Source organism: Colias croceus, chromosome 27 (assembly GCF_905220415.1).
Source record: "Colias croceus chromosome 27, ilColCroc2.1".
In the NCBI taxonomy this organism is placed as follows: Eukaryota; Metazoa; Arthropoda; class Insecta; order Lepidoptera; family Pieridae; genus Colias; species Colias croceus.
In genome coordinates, this window is record NC_059563.1 from 5,601,627 (window position 1) to 5,627,963 (window position 26,337).

Sequence of the window (26,337 nt, forward strand, 5' to 3'; positions counted from 1 at the left end):
CGAAGGCCTTTGAGATATCAAGGGAGACAGCAAGTGCTTCACCATGATTCTCTATGGCCTCGCTCCAGACGTAGGTGGCGTACGCTAGAAGATCCCCAGTGGACCGGTTTCGGCGGAACCCGTATTGTCGGTCACTGAGAAGGTCGTTCGCTTCTAGGTGTGCCAGGGGCCTACTGTTCAGTACACGTTCCATAGTCTTACAGAGTATGGACGTGACTGAAATTGGCCTATAGTTGGAGGGGTCGGCACGACTGCCTTTTTTGGGCACGGGCTGCACGTTGGCAAGTTTCCAAGATTTCGGTACTATTCCAGTCGTCATCGAGAGGCGAAAGAGGCGTGTCAGAACAGGAGCAAGTTCAGGCGCACAGGTTTTAAGTACTATGGCTGGAATTCCATCAGGGCCACTGGCTTTATTCACGTCAAGATTCCGCAGCGTTTTAAGCACCTCAGTCTGACGGATGCGAATTTCCGGCATATTCACCTCGCATCCAGGTAGACTGGGAGGTTTCGCATTTGCGGGATCAAGACGAGAATTTTCCGCGAAAAGAGAAGCAAAAAGGTTCGCTTTCTCTACGGCGGTGTGAGCCAGCGACCCATCCGGTTTCAGCAGTGGAGGAAGTGAGGGGCGGCAGAAATTCGATTCAACCGTCTTAGCCAGGGACCAAAACGCTTTGCTACCAGAGGGGTAAGAAGCTAGTTTGTTCCCTATACGGCTGACGTGGTCAAATCGAGCTTTCCGTAGAGCCTTTTTGCAGGACTTGGCGGCCCGGTTGAAGGCTTTCTTCTTGTCTGACACGTCCTTGGCCTTGCGGTGTCGAGCATCAACCCATGCCAGATATGCTTCATGCTTTAGCGCTTCAGCGCGTCTGCAATCGGCTCTGAACCAGGGCTGAGCTTTGCCGGACATGGCCACGTCCGAGAATGGGATAAAGTACTCCATTCCCTGTCGCAGCACATCTGTCACAGCATCCGCGCAGGTCGAAGGATCATCAGAAGAAAAGCAGACAGGCCGCCAGGGATAAGACGCAAAGAAGGAACGCATCTCATCCCAATCTGCTGACTTGTATCGCCACACGCGCCGAGAGCCCTTAGGACTGGGATCGGGCGGCGAGTAGACAGATACAGATTTCACCAGACAGTGATCGGAGCTGCCAAGAGGCGAAGAAAAACGAGCCTGTTAGCGAGCTACGGTGGCACAAACAGACACACACACACACACACACACACAGACACACATAGCTGTCAAACACTTATCACCCATCTTTTTGCGTCGGGGGTTAAAAATATAATACGACATAATTTAAAGGACATTTTATGTATATAATTTACCTAGAAGTAAGAATAATTATAATTTGACCAAAAACCCCCCCCCACCCTTGGGCACTTTCGATATGATCACTTGGACATTTACAGGAATAATAATTATTGTAACAGATAACTTACGTTTTATCGTACAGTGTATAGAATGCCTTAGCTAATGTTCGCCGTGAATACTTAAATGATCATAACTTTTTTATTTACGAACCGATTGACATGAAATAAACACTAAATGTTAAATGAAGATTACCACAATATATTAGTGAAAACCGCATCTTAATCGGATAAGCCGTTTCTGAGATTAGCGTGCACGAACATACAGACAAACAGACAAACAGACAAACAGACAAAAATTTTTTTAACTACAGTTTTGGGTTTGGGATCGATTTAATAATAGCACCTGCTAATTTTTTTTTATATATTTTGATTGTACAGACACGACTTTTCTAGGATTTTATTATATGTATTGATTGCAGTTTTGCAAATACATATTCTAATTTGGAATTTTAAAAAGACAATCGACTAATCGAGTAAAGGTCAAAGGACACTCATTAGTCATTTCATTACATGAAATATCAAATAAGTGATCACATGCTCGTTCTAACTGTACTTTTAATTGTTACTAGCAATTAATATAAATTGTTATTTAATAAGTCAATGTGTCCATATGTCTGATACGTAATAGCTTTATTAGTTCATGTACTTAATAACAATTATTGTGGCAACGAACTGCAAATGGCGGGAAACTTGATACAGACAGAGATAGCAATAGTGCGAGCGGGACAGGTGTGCAGCAGATGTGGTTTGCGGTTTTGCGTTTGATGGATTAATTTATAGTTTATATTTAATTATTTAGCGTTATATCATTTGAAACACTATAATGTTTGTTTTTATAATGCGATGATATAAAGATCTATGGAATTATAGGAAAAATACAGCTAATGAATTAGATACGTAGCTATATTTTAATTAGATACCTACTTGTAGGTTGTGTGGAAATTGTAACAAATTATTATAATGAATTGATAAATTGATATAAATGACAAAAAATAATAAAATAAATGGCGTTTCGTAAGCTACATAACCAAGAAGCTTATATCCTCGTGTATTAGATATAAGCTTCTTGTACATAACCTATGCGTGAAATGTCAGTTTGACATTGTATGACATATCATGTAAAATAAAGAGGTAAAATATACAATTATATAATTACTGCACTTAATTTAAATAATTAAGCTAATTGAAATCTTTTTGGACGTCAACGAACCCAGTACTCACATAAATTATAATATTGAATTAAATGAAATGTATAATTAATAATAATGTATGTAATTGTGTTGATAACCTACTTTTCTCTTTGCATAATATTTAAAATCATATCTCCTAATTGACAGTGTGGGTATGAAATGTCAATTTTAGAATTCGAAGACAGATTAAATACAGAATAATTTACTAACATAAGCTATTCCCCCGGGGCATCGCTCGCTAGGTTAAAGGAAATTCCTATGGGATGTGTTATCGAAAATTAGTCTGTATCACTCTCTAACCTCCGTACTATCTCCAAACAAAAATTTTACCATAAAATCTGCGATGAAAATCTCCATTGATACAAGCGACGTGATAATAAGACGAACAAACACATTTTCGAACAATTTTTCCCAAGTTGAACACATTAGTTATAGAAACAACTTTTCAGCTTTATATACAGGTATATATTACTGGTGTTTAATTGCTTTTGATTGTAAAAAAAAAATGTTTTTTTGGTATATATATTTTACGAATAAAGTTTATGCTAATGTATGTATGTGTGTTTGTAATTCTGTTGTATTTCGATGATATTTAGCAGTGATATATTATGTACTAGATTACTAGAATAACACATATAAGTTAAAGAATTAATACATACTTGCATTTGCTCTTGGGTTCGTCATATTGATTATCTTAATATATACAAATCTCGTGTCACAATGTTTGTCCTCAATGGAATCCTAAACCACTTAAGAGGCCGGCGGACGACAATTTTTCCATACAAACGTAATACCAAAATAATTTTCAGTTTGAGCATATTTCCACTTTATTGTGCTGTTATTCGGAATAAGACAGTATTTATCTAGGTTCCCATATTATTTTTATTGCAAAATACTTAAATACAACGAATTGTAAACGATTTGTATTTCTCACATTTTTAAAGTATAAATGATATGTTTTCTACTCATCCATTCTGTAATAAAAACGGCAATATTCTTAATGTAATGTAATTCGAAACATGGTTTACATTGTTAAGTTACACAATATGCAAAAAAAATTGGAAAAGCATTGAGTTTTCATTCATCGTTTTTGGTATTACGGCACACGTTCAAATTAATCACAAATTTTCATCGGTCGTCGTGCTGTCGCATCAAGCACAATATACAGATACATACAGTAAACTTCATAGTATAGAAAAAAGTTTGTATGTGTTGGTAATATTTTCGATGTGTGAAAACCACGTCACCACTTTGTCAAGCACAAGCCTGTCAAACTATTTTCTTTTTCATCCTAAAACAAAAAGGTGGAGGTTCTATGCTCGTATAATAATAATTTTAATTTATTTTTGCATATTTTGTGTTTTTTAGTTTAATTTAATTTATCGTTTTAAATATAATTAAGTAGGTATACCTAAATACAAGTATTGTTAATTCTGGTTTAAAATAATTACTTTAATAATTATTTTAATTAAAATAATTTGCGCCTGTAATCACTACATATATTAGCAACATAATAAATTTTCTAGTGTATCAATTTTTTTTTCTACGAATTTATTTAGGTAGCTCAGTCGGCCGCGAAAATCCCAATATTTTAAATATTTTTTTAAAAATCGTGTTTTTAAAATAAAACTCTGGGTGTTCTACTCGTGTAAAGAGAAGCTCCTTAGATATTTCCGATAAAAAAGGGTCAAAGGATGTCACTTTTTTTCGCCTAAAAGTAAAAACATATAGTGCATTGTGCGTGCGTATTTTTTGCCAATTGTATTGTAATATTTCTGACTAGCTTCCACCCGCGTCTCCGTCCGCGCGGATGTCGGTCTTCGCGTGGATGGTTTATTTCTCCATTTTGAGTTACTCTGACAATGACATCTTATAAAAAAAAAGAATCCACTGCGGGTAACGCAACGTGTGTTCGCGGTTCTACAGAACAACGTCTATGGATAAAACTGAAAAATTAAGATTATTTTTTTCCACGTGATATTCCAGGATAAAAAGTATCTAAAAGTATATATTGTATGCCCAGGATAATAAAGTATAATTATTATGCCAAGTTTCATCGAAATCGAACTGTTAGTTTTCACGTGATGTCAGCAATTCAGCATACAGACAGACAGACTTTTTTAATCACATATTTGGGTTTGGTATCGATCCAGTAACACCCCCTGCTATTTACTTTTTCGATATTTTCAATGTACAGAATTGACCCTTCTACAGATTTTTTTATTATATATATGTATAGAGTAGATATAGATTATATTTGCGAAAAAAATGTACCCTGATTTTTACAGCTACATTTTTTTTCTACAAAGCCTAGATGTTGAGATATTATTGAAGACTAGATTTTCGCCCGCGGCTTCGCCCGCGTTTGCAAAGGAAAACCCGCATAGTTCCCGTTCCCGTGGGATTTTCGGGATAAAAATCCTATGTGTTAATCTAAGTTACCCTCTATATGTGTGCTAAATTTCATTGTAATCGGTTCAGTAGTTTTTACGTGAAAGAATAACAAACATCCATACATCCAAACAAACTTTCGCATTTATAATATTACTAGTAGGATATAAGTGTTGTAGAGAAATTTCCTTAAAACGCATTGCTATTCTGCACATACACTTACGATTGCCCAAAGTTTGCTGCAAAAATAAAGTAAATAAGAAACATTATATTCCTAAATATAAAGAAATGCGTTTGTCAATATGAATGAATGGTACACTCACACAACTACACACTATTCACACAAATTCACGCGCGGCTTCGGCGGGAATTGTGCAACAGAGACAACAATATTCGAGCGTATTTTGCCTTCACTTCGAATTGCAGTTGGCAGCGGCCTCCGCCGGACTCTTAACCGATTATAATAAAATTCGCACGCCATGTGCAGTTCGATCCAACTTGAGAGATAGGATAGTTTAAATTTCAAATCGTCTTAGAGAAAGCGGGCGAAGCCGTTATTATATTAGATTAGATTAGATTAATATTGTCTACTCTATCCATAACCTAATTCTCTCCACGTTGTGTCATTTTATGGCGGCAGGATGTATCGCGTTACGCTTTCTCTTATCTCATACACCACACTTGTAACACTACACGGCGATGGTTTTGGGCCGCGCAGTTTGAAGGGTGGGGTTGTGACGTCATGCAAGTTACAGGTTGTTTGTGGTTAGGTGTTGGGTGATTTTAAATAGTTTGGCACGTTTAGAGAGATAGGTAATTAAATCTAGTGAAGAGAAAAATGAAAAGCACCTATGTATATCTACAAAAAATATTGAAGTGAAACTTCTTTATCGGGGTTGGAAAAAAATTTAGTGTAACATTTTTTCGTTACGCGTGACATTTTTCCGTTACGCGCCATCTTTTTCTTATCCCACGCGTGATTCGACGTATTTCTGTAAAGTTGCATATAGTAAATTATTTTTTGAAAAATAAGAATTTCAAAGTCATAAAGAAGTTTCACTTCTTACGTGTGTACCTACACTAGTACACGCACACATTTTTTTTATTTAGACTTCATCACGCGGGTGAAACCGCGGAGCGCAGCTTGTCATAAGATATAAAATAAAAATAACAATTAACAGTTATTTTAAAATCACTAACACTTCAATTTTATTACCACGTATTGTTCAAAAAAATAATACAATTTATTACCTGTTAATTAATTCAACAGAACGTTAAAACTTTTTATAGTCTATCATTGCTACTATAACTTTATGAATGCCATAAACAAAATTCTATTATATTCGTCTATGATTTGTGGTTTTTGTAATACGAGTTATAACTATGTTTATTACGAATTTTATATAGTAATGTAAATAATATTTATGATTTTATATTTATTACCAGTCAATCTGGCAATTTTGTTAAACCTTATCATTCAGATTTCAGAGGTAATAAAATCGTTTCCGACCTATTTTTATTATCCAAAATATTTCATAAAAATCGGTCGAGTCGTTTCGTAGGAATTTAGTTACAAACTTACGAACAATGACACGAGAATTTTATTATTATAGATTATGATGTGTTACGTATTTGAATGTTTACGTGTGTTGCACTTTCACGCGAGAAGCATTAAACCTCTTTGATTAGATTTTGATGTGCGTGTAGATTATGATTTGAAATGGAATGTAAGCTTTAGGCATATTTTATAAAGAGTGCTTAAGGTACTTTTGGGCTTTAAATTGTGAACTATAATAACGCAAAACTTACAAAGCATGCATTTTTTATTAATACTACATGCATCTTTATACTGTAATCTATTTAAAGCGATATGAGAAGATGCTATGAAAAAAGAAACGGTGTAAACTTTGAGACATGAAATCGTATCTAAGTTTACGTAGTAGGTATTTATCAACGGTTCACAATTTTGCGATCTCTAGCTTCAACCTTTATTCTCCATATACATTATAGAACCTCCTCCTTTTTTAAAATCGGTTAAAAATTCACTTAATATGAACTTGGATATGAAAAAAAATTACTAACTACTTATTATAAAACAAAGTTATGTCTTATTAAGTTATTATTCATCCTGTTTTCACCCATGATAGCGTGGATAAATGATTAAGTATATATATTTTTTTTTAATTTAACATCGCAGGCGGAAAGCTAGTTAAGATTGAGTACTATATAATGCATCTACGGAGGCTGTATGACATCATATACAAACAATGAGTCAAGTGTGATTCACTCTCCATATATGTATGAACTTGACTTGATGTGTCCTTACCGAAAAGGGTAATGGTTAAAAATAGTCGATCTTGAGGGCATTTTTAACTTTTAAATGATAGGTTGTTTCATTTATATTTTTTTTTGTTTTTATGGCATTCAAATGCTTTATAAATATAAATTTATAAAGAATAGAAAAAATTCGAACACGAGGCGGGACTCGAACCCGCATCCTTCGCGCCATTCCGGGGCGGATGCCTAACCAACTCAGCCACTCGTTGTTGTTTCATGTTTGGATGCAATTTTGTAAGACGTTTTATTTCTGGTATTTTGAATTAATTTCTATAGCTATATGTATAATGAACTAGTTTTCCGCCCGCGGCTTCGCCCGCGTTTTCAAAGGAAAACCCGCATAGTTCCCGTTTCCGTGGGATTTCCGGGATAAAACTTATCCTAGTGTTAATCCAAGTTACCCTCTATATGTGTGCTAAATTTCATTGTAATCGGTTCAGTAGTATTTGCGTGAAAGAGTAACAAACACACACACATCCTCACAAACTTTCGCATTTATAATATTAGTAGGATGGGATACAATTCGATGACTAATAGGTTAGTTTGAAGTAGTTTGGAATTGTTGTCGTTAACATATAATGTTGTAGAGATGTTTATTACTCAAATAGGTATACTAGAACACTGATTTTGATAACATTTTTCTCATACCTATACATAGACTGTTTGAAATTTAAACTCAAAAAAGTTTTAAGTTACACATATATCTCTGCACATTTACTTTTTAAATACCTACTATTTTTAATGTAAATAAAATTTTTCTAAATGTGTATTTTATTTATGTATTGCTTTTAATTATTATAATTTAATTTAATAAATAAAAAATAAAAACTATATAGTAAGTCCAGGAACCTAACCATGTTGAAGCGAAAGTACTAAGTATTTAGACACTAAACCCTATCTCAGATTTAAGACTAGACTTTCTAACGTTGGTTAACCACGTCCAAGACATTATTTTGTAACTGCTCTTTGTGGTCGTATGACCTAAAATATCTAGATTCTACAACTATAAAATTGTAATGTTTTTCCTATGTAAAGACAATTAATTTTGTTCATTATAATTACTATAGTAACTCTGAGTATGTTTTGAATCTTAAATGAAATGACAGATATCGATACAACTTTTTGAAGCATATATATTATGTATATTATTTTATTTATTATATAATTATATTAATATTGTAAATGCGAAAGTAACTCTGTCTGTCTGTTACTCAATCACGCCTTAACTACTGAACCAGTTTGCATGAAATTTGGTATAGAGATATTTTGATACCCGAGATAGGACATAGGCTACTTTTTATCCAGTCATTGATTACTATGTACGATATTGCGTATTATATACTTTAGCTTTTACAATAGAATTCCTCATAATATTAAAGAGTTTAGTAGGTAGTTCTAAATTTAAAACTTATATAAAAAATGTACTAGATTAGAGAGCGTACTACGACAGTATTCAGGAATATATGATAAAAACCCATGGAGGGTTGTCGCGTAAAAACCACAGGACAGTTCTTTGGCATATTATGATATATTATGTATTTAGATACAAGTTACATATTATGTTATGCCTCCTCCACACTACTCGCGAACTCGCTTGCTGGTTCTTCTCCATAGATACTGCTTTCCGAATCGGTGGTAAATGTTAAAAATAATTATGTAATGACGATTCGAAAGTGCTACTAAATAGTAGTCTAATTGCATAAATGAATGTTTGAGTTTGAGTTTGAATTGATTTTTAATTATTTTTTCCAGTACTTCATTTACGCTAGAATTATATTGTATACAGTGTCTTAAAAATAACAGGTTTTAACTTCAAATTACATAATTGTTTTATATTAAAGATAACGCGTGACCCACGGCAGTTTGATTTTTATTACGAAATACTTACATTTAACAAGACACGCTGCAGCTGGACACGGAAGCTAGTTTAGAATGTTATTATAATTCTATATAAAAGCCTATAAACAGTTTATCTTAATTATAATAGTATGGGTTGTAATCTTAATATTGTTTAATTTAGTAAGTTGATGCAAATGTTTTGGATTATATCCTGTAACTGTGCCTTATATAAATAAATAAATAAATATTTATTACTACCTAATTAGCCAAAGTGCATGACTTGTACAATGTACATATTAAATGCAATAAATAACATACTAAATCTTAATATAGGTTACTTGTTAGTTGTTACATTTATAAATATTTTTACAAATATAATAAAGTCTATTTTTTATAAGTTATCATCTGTACGATTTTTATGTATCACAAACTATGAACTTTCTTTCGCAAATAAAATTATTTTAGCAGTTCATACAAGTTTATGGTTTAAACTACTGTGCTCATTATTATTTATTTTATTGATAACACACTATTATGTTTATACTTTATCAATTTCAAAGAAACCGATTGACCTTGCTATTATCAGTCATCTAAATGCATTGATAAGCTTATTGATGCCGTACGAATGAATGCGTGTGAAAGTAGTTCAAAGAATAAGTCGGAAATAAAATGATTGTATTGTTTCTTTATCTTATTGTTATTATAATAACAATTGTAAAGAGGTTTATACTGTAATTGATATACCTATCGAGTAGTAGAGATGTAATTAAAGGCATAATTGTTTCAAGAAATCGCATTAAATGAGAATTATTTATTTTCATACTTGTCGTCTTAGCAAGTTTTTTTTACCATCTTTTATATTACAAACAAATAAACGTATATTTCATGCAACTAATATTATAATTTCCTTGTTCCAGGATCTCATTCCACCACAAGACACGGAGTCGTATCTTCTAAAAACGCAGAACGCGATCACAAATCTACAAGCAAAACTACATTCAGCTAGAAATAGCAATGCGTCTACCATACCTTCACAACTTACCACCAGTCTCATCAGTGAAAAGACGATCGTATCCCGTCTGCCGCTCTCCCAGCTTAGCAGATCTAATTCCCTCAACTACCGCTTACGAAGGAAAGACAACGGCAGCGACAGCAGCCCCCTACGCAGCCCGGGACACTATGTCATCACCGGGTCATCGAAAGTTCCAGAAAATTCTAGAATCCTCCTCAATTCAGCGTCCCGATCTCTCGACGCGGAAGCGCGAAGAGATTCCAACATGAACAGCCCCAGTTCAGACAGAGGCCTACTGAGCAATAGTTCAGATGACAAAACACTATCAAATCGTCCACCATACGATGTGGACACTATTCTATCACCGCACAGGAAAACGCACACACGGCACAGATCTTTCGGCGGCAGAAACACAGAATTTGCCAACGATAACAATAACGCGACTCAAGTGTGTCTCAAGACGGTATTGAAAAACAACGCCTTAGATACCAAGGAGTATAGGATCGATCAAACTCGTAGTCAAGGCGAGAAGAAGCACCAGAGAGTTTTGAGCGATAGTAAAGCTAAACCGGCGTATAATAACGCCGCTTTTGGCTTATCAATCAGACGGTCCAGCTCTTTTAATACGGTCAACAAAAACAATAATATCATCGATCCAAGATTGGTGTCAAGAAGATCAAGTGGTCAGTCAGAGGAATACAAAGATTATTCGGACGAATCGGACAATGGGTCGTTCGATAAATCGCAAGATATTAGGTACAAGCGGCAGATTACCAGGGGCAGAATCGATTCGCCAGATTTCAAATCGATAGCTCCCGCCAATTCACCGCGATGTCCGAATACGCCGGAGATGCAGAGGAAATTCGGGCCGGGATTGGTCAGGAATTCGGTGCGAGTGACCAATAAGGAGCGAGTGGTGAACACGCGCATGTCTGAACCACCAATGGGGAGAGAGGAGCGCGCTAAACCGACCAATCATCAGAGTAGAAGAGCGGCTGATCCAACGCGGCAAGCTGTACTGACTAGGCTCTCGAAATCTAGATCGTCTACGCGGGAACCACAGAAACAAGATAAAGGTAATTTTTTCTAATTGTTAGTTAAATTAAAAATCCTACTAATATTATAAATGCGAAAGTTTGTGAGGATGTGTATGCGTGTTTGTTACTCTTTCACGCAAGTTCTACTGAACCTATTACAATGAAATTTAGCACACATATAGAGAGTAACTTGGATTAACACAAAGGATAGGTTTTATCTCGGAAATCCCACGGGAACGGGAACTAAGCGGGTTTTCCTTTGAAAACGCGGGCGAAGCCGCGGGCGGTAATCTAGCCAGTTAATAAATGATTATAATGCTATGTACACACAGCATAATAACCATAAAGTGCAAGACATTAACCAAGAACCATACACAATCAATTTATCGAAGGACCCATTGTTTTTGCAATCATTGTCTATGATTTTATTGTTTCGAAGTACTTTAAGATCCTTTGTCTTTTATTTTGATTATTGATAAAGATTTTAAATAATTAGGAAATGCCTAAGGGAAATGCTAATCGTATGATTTATCAATCTATATTTCCGCGACTTTGTAATAACACAGCATAATATTATTATACCTAATTTAAGTGCTGACTGTATTATAGATTATTTTTGATTATACACATATATAGACAACATGTGTTAGAGACGGATAATATACAAATATAAAACACACTAGCCCCCTCCCGTTTAAATATATAACAGACAAGCTGCGCTTCGCGGTTTCACCTGCGTGGCTCATCTCCTGTTGATCTTAGCGTAATGATATATAGCCTTCCTCGATAAATGGGCTATCTATCATCGAAAGAATTTTTCAAATCGGACCAGTAGTTCCTGACTCTGAGATTAGCGCGTTCAAACAAACTAACTTTTCAGCTTTATAATATTAAGTATACCTAGATTTAGATATTGTTATTAAATTATTCATACGGTAACTATATGTAACTGAATGTATGTTTGAAATATGTAATCCTTACTTCCCTACTAATATTATAAATGCGAAAGTAACTCTGTCTGTCTGTCTGTTACGCTTTCCTGTTTAAAACCTCTCAACCGATTTTTATGAAATTTGGCACAGACAATCTTTAGACCCTGAGAAAGAAGATAGGCTACCTTTTATTGCGAAATATGTACCACGGGCGAAGCCAAGGCGGACCGCTATATATGTATAGTATATATTAAAACAACATTAACAAAATAATCGTTTCATTATCTGTAATGGTAGATTAGTTACCTGTAAAAAGGGTATGTTAGTGTAATTGACATTATGTTATGTTATGTATGTTTTACGTTTTTTAGCATCAAATCATTAAAATAAAATTTATTTCATTGTAGTTTGTACAATGCTAGTTATTGTAGTTAGTATTTTGCCACAGGGCGATTCTATTATTTATTTTATCGCTACAAAAACAGTATCAAAACAATCCAGTAGGATATAATCACAATATTCTGAACGCATAATGGTCAAAGCTATTCCACCAAAAAAAAAAAAATATTAAAAAACATTTTTTTTTCAATTCCAGGTCAAAAGAAACCAAACCAACACCGTTCGTCATCAGCTCTTGCTTCAAAAGAGATAGAGTTTTCAAATTGGAAGAAACGAGCATCCTACGACCCTATGAAAGCCGCGCAGGCGGAGAGAGAGAGAAAGAGACAGCAGATTGCGAAACGGCAGGAGTGTAACAAGGACGACCTTAGTTCGCCTAGGTATGTTTTTTTTAAATAAATAAATATAAATAAATAATTCGGGACAATTTTCACACACGGCACGATCTGATACCATGCTAAGTTTTCGCTTGTGTTATAGAAACCAGATGACTGATAAACATACATGTATAATTCTAAATAAATACTAATATAGATAACTAGCTGCTCCGCGCGGTTTCACCCCCGTGGCTCCACTCCTGTTGGTCGCAGCGTGATGATACATAGCCTATAACCTTCCTCGATAAATGGGCTATCTAACAGCGAAATAATTTTTCAAATCGGACCAGTAGTTCCCGAGATTAGCGCGTTCAAATAAACAAACAAACAAACTCTTCAGCTTTATAATATTAGTATAGATTAACACCCAAACACAGAGAAATAAAACGCCTATGTTTATCGAACAATATTTTTATAGATTTATGTTTAACTTTATTTTAGAATACATGAATTATATTAAAAAAAAATTATAATAATAAAGCATGTTTTTTCGAACTATATTTCTATTAATTAATTATTGAAACTTCTTTAGGCGCATAGAGAGTAAAAATTCAAGGTCGCGTCATTGCTATACCATCACGTCATGGAGTAAGGCGACGATTTTGGTATCTTTGAATCTTGCCAAAGAAGTTTCACTTCTAACACGTGAGATTGGCACACACGCTCTTTTTTTGTTACTATACTTTCATATTATTATGTTTAATATTTTTAATTTTTAACCGACTTCAAAAAAAGGAGGAGGTTATCAATTCGGCCGGTATGTTTTTTTATGTATGTACACCGATTACTCCGAGGTTTCTGAACCGATTTACGTGATTCTTTTTTTGTTCGATGCGGGATGGTGTCGAATTGGTCCCTTAAAAATGTTATTCGGATAGGCCCAGTAGTTTTTATTTTATGAGCATTTTTGTCTGTATCTGTAAATGTTGCAAGTTTGAAGTCGGTTGTTTTTAACGCAGTTATCACTTGTTTCATATTTATTACTGTTTTACTATTGAAAAAACTTTTTACTATTAATTTTGTATCCATTGCAGCCAATCATCACCAGTCCACCGCTCCCAATCGTTCCACACGACGAACATAGCGGACCTGACCCTGGACTACTCCTCCGAGGGTACGGAGGATGATCAGCTCACACTGCCAATAGATCCCATGGTCACATCCACGCATTCGGACATCCTGGATGTGAGGAGACGGGTGAACAATGTGGTGCTGGGGAGGGAGTATGTGGCTAATTTTAAGGTGAGAATAATATGCTCAATACTTCAATAGTATTTTTGAAGTGAAACTTCTTTATCGGGGTTGGAAAAAAATTTAGTGTAACATTTTTTCGTTTCGCGCCATCTTTTTCTTATCCCTACCGCGCGTGATTCGACGTATTTCTATAAAGTGGCATATAGTAAATTATTTTTTGAAAAAAAAAGGTCAAAAGAAGTTTCACTTCTTACGTGTGTACACTAGTACACGCACACATTATTTTTTGCATATGTATACGTAACGTAATGTTTTAACAAAAAATAGGTGTAAAATGTTTCTTATTTAATAAATATAGTCTATTATGAAACAAATGTTACGAGTGTTAGATTTAAAATATCTACAAGTAGGAGATTATTATCTATTTTTATAACCTAGTAGGTAATCTATACATATAATAAATCCGTAGAAGGGTACAATTCTGTACATTGAAAATATTGAAAAAATAAATAGCAGGGGGTGCTACTGGATCGATACCAAACCCAAATATGTGATTAAATTTTGTGTTGTTTAAAATTAGTTAACGGTATTTTTATGACTTTAAAAACTTGCTATAAGAAGCAATAAATATAAATCTTGCTTTTGTAATAACTTTATTATCACATACAACATAATATGAGCATTGATATATACACAAGCGGTCCGCCCCGGCTTCGCCCGTGGTTATATATTTCGCAATAAAAGGTAGCCTATGTTCTTTCTCAGGGTCTAAAGATTGTCTGTGCCAAATTTCATCAAAATCGGTTGAGACGTTTAAGCGGGAAAGCGTAACAGACAGACAGAGAGACAGAGTTACTTTCGCATTTATAATATTAAGTAGGGATTATAATATTAGTAGGGATAACTAACGTCACCATTAAAATATATACTATATTGATTCAAGGTGAACCAACCAGACAAGAAACACACGCGCAAAATAAAACCAGATAGAGACAACCTGGACAAGCGGAGGACGTTCATCCTGGACAGCGACTCCACGACCAACGGCAGCAGTCCCCGGAACAGCTCCATCTTCAGCCAGGAGAAGTCTCTCACGGACACGGAGGGAGAGAGCGGGACGGAGAGTGCCCCGGTCGTGATGAGGCAGAGCAGGACGCAAGTGCAAGCGAAACAGAGGTGGGTTGGGGTGGAAATCATGGGGAGAAAACTGGGAAAATGCGGTGGGAAGTGGGAAATTTTTGTGGTAGATGGTGCAGGGGTGGTGGCAGATTCAGGTAATTTATAAATTTATAGGTATTTGTAGCATTTTACGTTCAATTTAGTCCGAAAAGAACTCCAGGTTCGGGATGAATTAAGGTAAGTCGTCATTTTGGTAGATTTTTCTACAAATAATTATGGTGTAAAATAGAAGTAACTGGTACAGCAATTTATTCATATTTTTTTGTGCAATAATCATTTATTCTTTCATCTAAATAAAAAGCATAAGTAACTTGGATTAACACATACGATAGGTTCACCTATCCTATGCTATCTGGTTTTGCTTTGATAAAGCGGGCGAAGCCGCAGACGGTAAGCTAGTGATCAATAAACTTTATATTACAGGTACAGTGGTGACTACTCAATGTCGTCATCAACAACGTCAGCGAGCAACAAAAAGCCAAAAGAGATACAACCGAGATATCTTGACATATCCAAATATAAATCGGAGAATTCGCCGAAAAACTTCTTAAGACGGGACCCGAGCAAAACATATGTAGGCGTTCTTAATAATAACGAGAAAAACGTTAGCAAGGGTAGCGCTCAGCATTATGAAATGGGTAAGTTTAAACTAATTATTATAATTGTATAATCATTAATTTCAAAACAAAAAAAAAATGTAGTTATTGTAATTTTTGTCACTTAAAGTATCGGTAATTTTATTACGTACTTGATAGATGTTGAATAAAAAAAGTTTGCCCATAGGGCGTAATCATAAATAATTCGGCGCCAGAATCCGCCATCTTACTTTTTTTTAAAGTTTGACATGACAAATGTCACTTTAACATATTAGACGTAGGTATTTAAAGTAATTAATCAAATCTTTTACGTAAAAATTTTAGAGCATATCAAAAAATTTAATAATAATTTAACTGTTTAATTTTACAGAACAAAAGAAACAAGAGTTAGAGAAGTGGAAACGAAGAGCGTCGTACGACCCGCGCAAGGCCGCGGCGCTCGGCAAGTCCAAAACACCGCCCAAGACTGCGAGGTGAGTTCGCACTCAAACTCACACTCACACTCAAACTCACACTCACACTCAAACTCACACTCACACTCAAACTCACACTCACACTCACACTCACACTCAAACTCAACACTACTCAAATAAATAACTCTACTCAAATAAAGAACTCTACTCAAATAAACATTAGTCATATTAGTGCTGATTTACACAGGGTCAGTAACTGACTACAAATTCGAGGCAAATCAGTGCCGACCCGAAAAAAACCCTGTGTAAACGGATTTGAAGTCAGTACAGAGGCTTGAAGTCTATGCAAACAGTTAAAGTAAGTGCTGATTTACACAGGGTCAGTAACTGACTACAAATTCGAGGCAAATCAGTGCAGTCACTCTTACGGTACACACCTGTTGCAATTGTCGAAGCGTTTTTAAAATCACAAATTTGATTATATTATTATAACTGCCGTAACATCACTTGTAGTACTTTTGAAAAACACAGTGAACAACTATAATCAGTGTTTAGACTCCGTATTGTGGCTAAAAACTAGAAGATTTATTTCACGATTTGGCCGTTATTAATCTTATTGGAGGTAGGTGAATTAAATAATTTATAATTGGAACGACCTTCACCTTCTGTCACTCGCATTTGGCATATGTCATATCTGAATGATATTTGTGCAAAGAGAACGGACTAGGGAGTCGCAGTGTTGCCATACCAAGAAATTTTGCCCAATTTTCTGGAAGATTAATCTCTACCTGATATAAATTAAAAATGGATTGCGGGAAGTGTAAGAAGAATATAAATGATAAAGACTTGATGAAATGCAATTCTTGTGATATGTTTTTGCATTATCAATGTGCTAATTTATCAGAAAGTGAATTTAAAAAAATACTTCCAATGAACAAAATTAAATGGAAATGTCTATTATGTAAATCTAAAAAACATGGATTGTTAAGTGGGTCTTCTTCCCCTAAAGAAAACAGTGCATCGACACCAATTCTCAATATGAACTCGCAAACGCTTATGCAGTATTTCGACGAAAAATTCGAAAGCTGGCAACAAAAGTGGCGGGACGACCTCCTTGCAGCAATTCGGGAGGTATCCTCATCGTTTAAATGTGATATAGAAAGGTTAGAGTCGCGGTTGCTGGAGTCGGAGCAACGTATTACTGAACTGGAGCAAGTAATAAGTACATCTAAATCTTTTAATCCGCCCGACTTGTCTCAGGAGAATACCCAACTTCGCGCTGACCTGAAAAATCTCCAGTCCAAGTTCGACGATCTGGATCAAGCTTCCCGTAACTGTAACGTGGAAATCCAAAATGTGCCCGAGAAAAAGACTGAAAATCTCATTCACCTCTCCATTGAGATTGGTAAATTAATCGGCGTGAAAATTACTGAGACTGATATAAGATCCGTACATCGTGTGGCTCCCGGTTCTGCTAGCAATCGTCCAAAAAATATTATTCTGCAACTTTCCTCCCGAAGACTACGTGACAATATAATAGCGGCGGCGCGGGCGCGCCGCACACTCACGGTCGCGGCCCTGCTCGGTACTCCAACATCTGCCACCGCCACAGTCTCTCAAAGTGCGCGTTTCTATATAAATGAACATTTAACACTCAAGAACAAAATGTTATTTAGATCTGTGAGACAACATGCGCAAAATATGTCCTATAAATACGTGTGGGTAAAAAATGCTTGTATTCTTATTAGGAAAACCGATGAATCTCGTGCTATTCATATAAAAGATATTTGTGATCTAGATAAAATAAAGTGACTATCATTGTTTAGATCAAGTCACACTCTTAAAGCGTATCGTTATTTAAATCATTATGTAATGTACATCTTACTAACCGGAAGCATGAAAGCAAAATTCAAAAAAAGTATTACAAATATTTCTGACATATTATATTATTTTTGTTTTAATAATGCAAACAAGTAAATTGTCTATATTTTACCAAAACTGTGGTGGCTTAAAAACAAAACTTAATGAATTAAAATTAAATTTACTTGCGGCTGATTACGATGTTGTAATATTGGTGGAGACATGGCTTTCCAATAGTATACTTGATTCGGAAATACTGGTTAATAATTATTCTATGTTTCGTCGAGATCGAAATCTTAGTATATTTAATAAAAAAGGCGGTGGGGGCGTTTTAATAATGGTTAAAAGTTCAATTAATGTCTTGAGGAGGTTTGACTTGGAGGCCGATGACCTAGAAGAATTATATTTACATTTTCCATCATACTCAAATTTACTTTTATGTACTTGTTATATTCCACCAGTTTCTAGAAATAATATTTACGATAGATTTTTTTACAAACTCCATGACATCTATACAAATTGTACATTCAGTAATTATCTTATAATAGGTGATTTTAATCTATCCTATCTCAAATGGTCATCGGAATGCCCCTCGTCGGGCCCATTATCATGTGACACGGATACGGCTAAGTTATTATCATACACAATGTCCTACCTTAATTTAAAACAATATAACACAATTTCAAATGAAAATAATAAAATACTCGACCTTATCCTAAGTAACATTATAGGAACTTCTGTTTGTGTTGCAGATGACCCGTTGCTTAACGTAGTTCCCCACCATCCTCCCCTAGATACCATACTGGAAATAGATACTCAACTCGACCTTATGTGTAGCGCTCCCAAAACGAAACGAAACTTTTTTAAAGCTAACTATGATTTAATTAACCAAGATCTCTCGAATATAGACTGGATATCGGAACTTAGTAGCCTCACTCCTGATGATGCGGTTGATCTTTTCTATGAATATATGTATAAAATTATTGAGGAACAGGTACCCTTAGTAAAAACGAAATCTAAACGTTATCCAGTGTGGTTTTCTAAAGGTTTAATTTCTACTCTAAGAAAGAAAGTTAAAGTTTGGACGCGTTGGAAAGTCTATAAATCACTAAGAGACTATCAGGAATTCAATCTGCTTAGAAAGCGAGTAAAATTACTTATTAGGAATTGTTACACCAAATATATAGCTAACGTGGAATCATCACTTAAGGAGAACATCAAATATTTCTGGAAATACACGTCTGACTTAAAAGAAACCAACTCAGGTTATCCTAAAATCATGAAATTAGCAACCTCTTCATCTTGCGATCCCAGCGTAATTTGCGAAATGTTCTCCAATTACTTTCAATCTGTATTTGAACCTATTACCCCTGGAGCTTACAATACCATTGAACTCTTAGACAATAAAAGTATACTAAATTTGCATCATATAAACTTAACTAATAATGAAATATACAAAGCATTAAAGGATATCGATCCTAATAAAGGCTCAGGACCTGATAATATTAGTCCCATATTTTTAAGAAATGTAAGTGGAAGTATATCTTTGCCATTACAAATAATATTTAATAATTGTTTAAAAACAGGAACTTTTCCGAATAGGTGGAAGACAGTTTTTATAACCCCTATTTTTAAATCTGGATCCAAAAATGATATTGCAAATTATCGTCCAATATCTATACTATCAGTAATTCCAAAAGTATTTGAAAGATTGGTTCACGGTCGAATATCCTCTAGCCTTAAACATTTTATTATTGCAGAACAACATGGCTTTGTTAAAGGCAGGTCCACTTTGTCAAATCTGCTTGAATTCACCAACTATATTTTTAAAGGTCTGGATAAAAAGTGTCAAATAGAAACCATCTACACTGATTTTAAAAAAGCATTTGACAAGGTGGATCACATGTTGCTCTTAAAAAAATTGTCCTTCAATGGCATAAAAGGCAATCTTTTCCGCTGGTTTTCTTCATATTTACAAAATCGTGTCCAGGTGGTAGTAATGAACGGTTTTAAATCTTCTCCAGTAGTTGTAACGTCTGGTATTCCGCAAGGATCTATTCTCGGCCCTTTGCTCTTCACTATATTTATTAATGATATCTCCAGTTGCTTTAAACACTCAAAATTTCTATTATATGCCGACGACTTAAAAATATATTCATCCATATCAAATAAAAATGACATTCGTCTTATACAAGATGACCTTGATAGGTTTAGCGAATACTGCAAACACAATAAGCTATACCTATCTTACAATAAATGCAAACATGTCCGTTTTACTAAAAATATAAATATTATTCCATCAAAATTTAAACTAGGAGAACACATTCTTGATACCGATTCGACTATTCGTGATTTAGGCGTCTATCTTGATGCTAAACTCACAATGGACGTACATATTGACTACATATTAAAGAAAGCTTACCGTATGTTAGGTTTCATCACTCGAATTACTAAGAATTTCAGACGAAAGGACACATTTATTTGCCTCTACCAATCATTAGTTAGATCACACCTCGATTATGTATCTCCTATATGGAATCCATTTTATAATTGCTATGTAAATAAATTGGAAATGATACAGAAGAAGTTTCTGCGCACACTTAACTATCGCTTATGCTCTCCCAAATGCTCATACAACCAACTCTTAGAAAAATATAACATGATGTCCTTGACCAACAGACGTTCAGTAACTGATGCTGTCACTTTAAGAAGCATTTGCGTGGGTGAAATTGATTCTTCGAACTTACTAGCCGACTTGTCCTTTCGTGTGCCTTCGCGACCAACTCGTTCGAAATGTCTTTTCCATTTACAACATACCAGAACCAACGCAGGACAACGCGCGCCACTTCACAGAATGTGTGTCTTACACAATGACAAACTGAATGAAATAGATATGTTTTCATGCTCCCGATATAGTTTCAAATGTACAATTAGCCAATTATATGTATAATTTTTCTAACGTTCGATAATGTACATGCTTAGTTAATGCTTTCCCTTAGTTTAATATTTCAGAAATCTGTGTTAGTTTTAAGTATTTGGCTCCCTTGCAACAGATACCTATCAATTATTGTACAAGTGAGTTTTTTTTTCTTTTACTTTTTCTATTTATGTTCACTGTGAGACGTAGAGGAAACAATTGTTAATGTTACCATTGTATGTCATTAATTTATATATTACACGGGTTTAATTGTTTCTGTAAGATCTCCAAATAAATAAATAAATAAATAAATAAATAGACCCGAAAAAAACCCTGTGTAAACAGATTTGAAGTCAGTACAGAGGCTTGAAGTCTATGCAAACAGTTAAAGTCAGTCGCGGCGCCGAATTTCGGCGCCGCGACTGACTTGTCTACTGACCCTGTGTAAATCAGCACTTATTTGAGGTTCGCAAATACTATTTACAATTTCAACTGAACGTCAAAGTAGTATTATTTAAAAGAAATGAAACCTTACAATAGTTCGTAACAAGTTTGAACTCAAACTAAAGTGCTCTAATGCTTTTTATTTAAAACAAACTCAAACTAAAGTTCCTGTAAATTTTTACATTACTTCTTTAGTAGTTTGTTCAAAAATTCGTTGACTATTGAGCAAGTCTAGAAAAATTGTTTTATTTTTGTTAATATTGTATGTCATCTATGGTTATTTTTTAATAATTAACTAGATTTCCTCCCGCGTTTTCGGCCAAAACCCGCATAGTTCCCGTTCCCGATGGATTTCCGGGATAAAACCTTTTCTATGTGTTAATCCAAGTTACCCTCCATATGTGTGCTAAATTTCATTGTAATCGGTTCAGTGTAATTTGCGTGAAAGAGTAACAAACACACACATATCCTCACAAACTTTCGCATTTATAATATTAGTAGGATAGATCAGACTTTATGAAAATCATTGAAATTGCCATATTTGTGAAATAAAAGTTACATAAATCCAATATGAAAGTTTTAACAGCTGTGTTTATTCATTATAGAGTCCATTTTAAAATTATGTATTGTATTTGAATCAAAATGTAAATATCTGCATTTTAATTGTAAAAATGTACCTGTAGATATAATACTTTTAATACAAGAATGTAGTATACTTTTATGTTCAACTATAGCTTTATACTTCCTACTTGAGTTGTTTCTTTTGTGTTTCTATTGTTTTTCCTTCTTTTGTGTTGTTGTAAATTTCGATTAAAAACTATTTTTGGTGATTAATTAGATTATAAATAAAAAATATAGAGTACAATTAATTGTTAATAAAAAATAAATGTTTAATACAATATATCTTACAAATTTTAGAGCGTGACAGTTGCCAATATGCATGCAATTTTGGCTAAAGTGCCACGGCGGCCATCTTGTGTAATTGAGGTTAGTTAAATGTCAAATTGACATTTCGAGGGAAATTGGATATTCGTACTTACTAATCCGCACAAATTTTAATCGCAATGCTTATTAATATTTTTGCTATTCATTCCGCTAGACAGTGTGGGTTTATCATATTTTCTAAACTATGTAAATACACAAAAAAATGTGGTGTTGAATTAGTGGTTTCTTCATGACACTTTTCAAATTGAATCACCTCGTCATTGGCTTTCACCATTTCAGGAGTTCTATTATTATGGTTTTAATTTAGTATTTATTTTTATTTATTTGTATTTTATAAATGTATATTACATAAATCTATACTTCATATTATGTTGTTACCTCGTGTCGTTATGCTTATAAATACAAAGGAGATTTTTCGGAAATAACTTTTTAAATACAGACATCATTCACCACATAAGAATGGTGAAATAATAGAGTGTAAAATTAACGTAAAAACAAATCATGTGTAGCACTTCTGAAAAATTTCTTTGGGAAAGATATTTTTTTAATATGTCTAAAGCTCTTTGTATATACGCCTAATCTTAACAACCTTGTTAAACTTGTTTTTATTAAATCTGTCTTATTTAACAAATTCATGGTGTTATTTTACACTATTATATAAAACTAGACTCACAATCACGTTTTTGCAATCGCATTTTTACTTTTTCACCAAGAAATACGGTGTTAATTTCAAATTTTCTATGAATGTTTTTAACGCTTGGCAGACATTTTTGAGAATCTTTTTATAGGTGGTTGTAAGTCTAGTTGTTTATAATACTTCAATGACTATAACTCTACTTAATTTATTAAATATTTACATAAAATGATGACTTTTCCAGTAACGTACTACGGTCGCAGTCATTCCACGGGCCGGTGCTGTCGCCGAGCGTGCGCTACCAACCTCCGCCCGGACTCATCCACGAGTCTTACGACGCTTCGAGCGATAACGACTTCTAGGCGAAAAAATAAATAAACGCCAATGTGATAGTGTTGTGTTAAAATATTTATTTAGTGCGTGTATCCGAACGTGTTTCGCTTTATCTGTCCTACTTGTAGCTGTCAGTTTTGCCGCCGATTTTACGCAATATGAAATAGGGATGCTGCAATCTTTTTTTTTTTTATTACATCGCACAAAATATGCAATATGCGTGCACGTTTCTTTTTATTGTATAGTATTTACACGGTTGATGTATCGAATGATTTAAAATACGGATAAATTTATGTTAAGATTCGATCTTAAATATACATTTCTGGTATATGTAGGTATTTAATATATTGTAGTAGGGTCGGATAATAATTAATGCAGTAATGAATTTGTAGATTATATTCGCTCATATCATATACATCGATTAATTTCTTTACTTTACTTTACTGATAGCTAGATTATTTTACTTAGTGCAATAATTATACATCACATTATTTTTAGTCCTAAACACCGAGTTTATTATCTATTAAGTCACTATTGCTTAGAATATCGCGATTTTCTACTGCAAACTTTCTTATACAGGGTGTCCTACCATCGGTATTCAAAGCTCAATGGAGGTTATAGTTTTGCATACGCTGAGTACGTAAAAAATACTTATAAAATTCCAGACCCATTTTTTTCTGAAATAGATGAATTCTTAAAACTCTTTGTGTACATCCATAACAAGCAACCCGCCCAACTTTGCCATCAGCACGTGAGCTAGCGTTTAAGATTATGTTTTCATAGACAAAATGCTCACATTAGAGAAGCGGTATATGCCGGCTGCGCGAAGTTAGAGAAGAAAACATAAATTTTATTTTTAAGGAAAAATTTAGCAAAAAATTTTGGCGTAATTTTGTTGTTTAAGTATTTTTTACTTGATCAGTGTATGCAAGACTACAAGTCACTTCGCGCTTAGTATACCGATAGTGGGACACCCTGTATAGCGACCCAAAAGTATTAAGTTTATGGTTACTTGGATAAGTTTTTTATTTGGCTTAATAACGATGTCCAGTACGTTAAGAATTTACAACTTGCACATGTTCCGATTATTGTAAAACATTTTATATTCCTGTTATAAGCTTAGAAAATTGTCATGATGATTTATTTTGATGCGAACAATTTATATTTTTCTATTTAAAATCAATACTCAGCCGAAAATGAATTATAATTTAGCTATGTATATGTACTCGTGTTAGAATTGAATTAAGTAAGTACATACAATCCTTTTTTTAGCTTTCAGTATTTTTGTACAAATTATTATTTACATTATTATCTATTATATGAGATTAAATATATTTTCTTTTTATTTTCCCACGGGAAATAAATGCAATTTTTATCTGTGCTAAAATGAATAAATTATTTTCCCGCCTAAAAATTAACATAGACTATGTTATGTTTGTCATGTCTATAAAAAATTAAAAAGGTAGAATTTCAACATAAGCCTGGCCTTTTTATTAATTCGTTGTTAAATTATTATTGTATTCGCTGTAAGCGTAAGTAGAAGTTTTGTAATTGTATCAATGTTAAGCATTTCATAATTGTTTAAAAGGAAAATAAAAGGAAATTTGAAATGAATTTTTGGTTTTTATTTAGCGTGACTGCGCAATCCAACCTTACCTCCTATCCAACCTTACTAACAATCCCTATCCTCCTAAAATAGGCTACCTAACAAAATATGTTTTGTATATAAATATCCTTATGTTTAAAATACATTAAGTAGGTAGGTAATTGTGATAACCGATCGCATATGTAACAAACATATGAATATATCCAAACAAGCACAAAAACTCGAATATCAGACGATCCAATATGGCTGACTTGTAGAACCATAGAGGTCCGTCCGGGTTCGATTCCCGGTGAGAACTAACAATAAAAACAATTAGGAGTCTGACAGTGTACAGTGATCACCTACTTGCCAATAAAGGATATCGATCAGTGAAGTGAGTGAAATTGATATGTGTAATGCATCTGCCCCATACCCTTCAAAGGGCACAGAAATTCACTAACACAAAATATATCTATTTATTTTCATATTCTTCATATCATAATAAAGATAGACTAGAAAATTTGAAATAGACGTTTCAACTCTTTAAGAACCAACTTTCGTGGCACCGACACAAATCCACCCACTCCAACCAAGTTTTAGGTTAGGTACTTTTCACACAAATATGTAAAACTAATAGCAAATAATCGGGCATTGAACACACGTAAAAAAGTCGCAGCCAAATGTACCTAGCATCTAAATTCTAACCTACGTTCACCCGGAAACGCGATTTGCCGAATCTTATTTTCATCGGAAAAACCGATTGTTGAATTCACACAACACATCTTGCATTGCGAATCCTGCAAAAAACAGATTCAGTAGAGAAAATCGCGACACCGTGTGAACGTAGGGTCTGGCATAAGCCTCGCTACGATAATGCTACGAATTCTTGTTTTTCTTGCTCGCCAATTTGTACGATTTCGCCGTTTACAAACGGCGTTGTCTGTTTACAAACGTTCGCAGTTTTATATTATGCCGATACACATAAACACATATGTACCTATAGGCCGAAAATTCCATTACATAATATACAAAGAATTTGGAAGCAGAAATTTATGGACAATATTTACGAAATTGTGAAAAGGTTGAAAAAGATGAGGTTCGTTTTTTTTAAACTAAGTACACAGAGGTGACTGACTGAATTGAAATGAATTTTCTGCATAACAAAACTGCGAGTGTTTTTAATTTAACGGCGCCGTTTGTAGATGACGAAATCATAAACACTGCTTCATCCACCACATTTTGTCATTTACAAAATAAGGGTGGCTGAGTCGGTGAGTCGGTTACCTAACGGTTTATCGAGCAAAATAAACATTTTGAATTCTGGTGTTTTCCAACATATTTACATATAT

At 34.3% G+C, this 26,337-nt stretch overlaps 1 protein-coding gene across 2 annotated transcripts in view; it reads left to right on the forward strand.

The window, feature by feature from the left end:
* Positions 1-24,139, forward strand: part of LOC123703629 — a 54,254-nt gene extending 30,115 nt beyond the window's left edge. Inside the window, exons 3-10 of one of the 2 annotated variants that reach the window (XR_006753025.1) lie at positions 10,049-11,219; positions 12,708-12,891; positions 13,923-14,130; positions 15,026-15,258; positions 15,685-15,899; positions 16,228-16,330; positions 22,410-22,478; positions 23,315-24,139. Coding sequence is in view for 1 of the 2 variants with exons in the window: in XM_045651699.1 (XP_045507655.1) it covers positions 10,049-11,219; positions 12,708-12,891; positions 13,923-14,130; positions 15,026-15,258; positions 15,685-15,899; positions 16,228-16,330; positions 23,315-23,432 (2,232 nt within the window). In the remaining variant the exon portion in view is untranslated. The remainder of the gene's footprint in view (positions 1-10,048; positions 11,220-12,707; positions 12,892-13,922; positions 14,131-15,025; positions 15,259-15,684; positions 15,900-16,227; positions 16,331-22,409; positions 22,479-23,314) is intronic. The other variant, XM_045651699.1, reaches the window with a different exon arrangement.
* Positions 24,140-26,337: the final 2,198 nt, after the last annotated feature.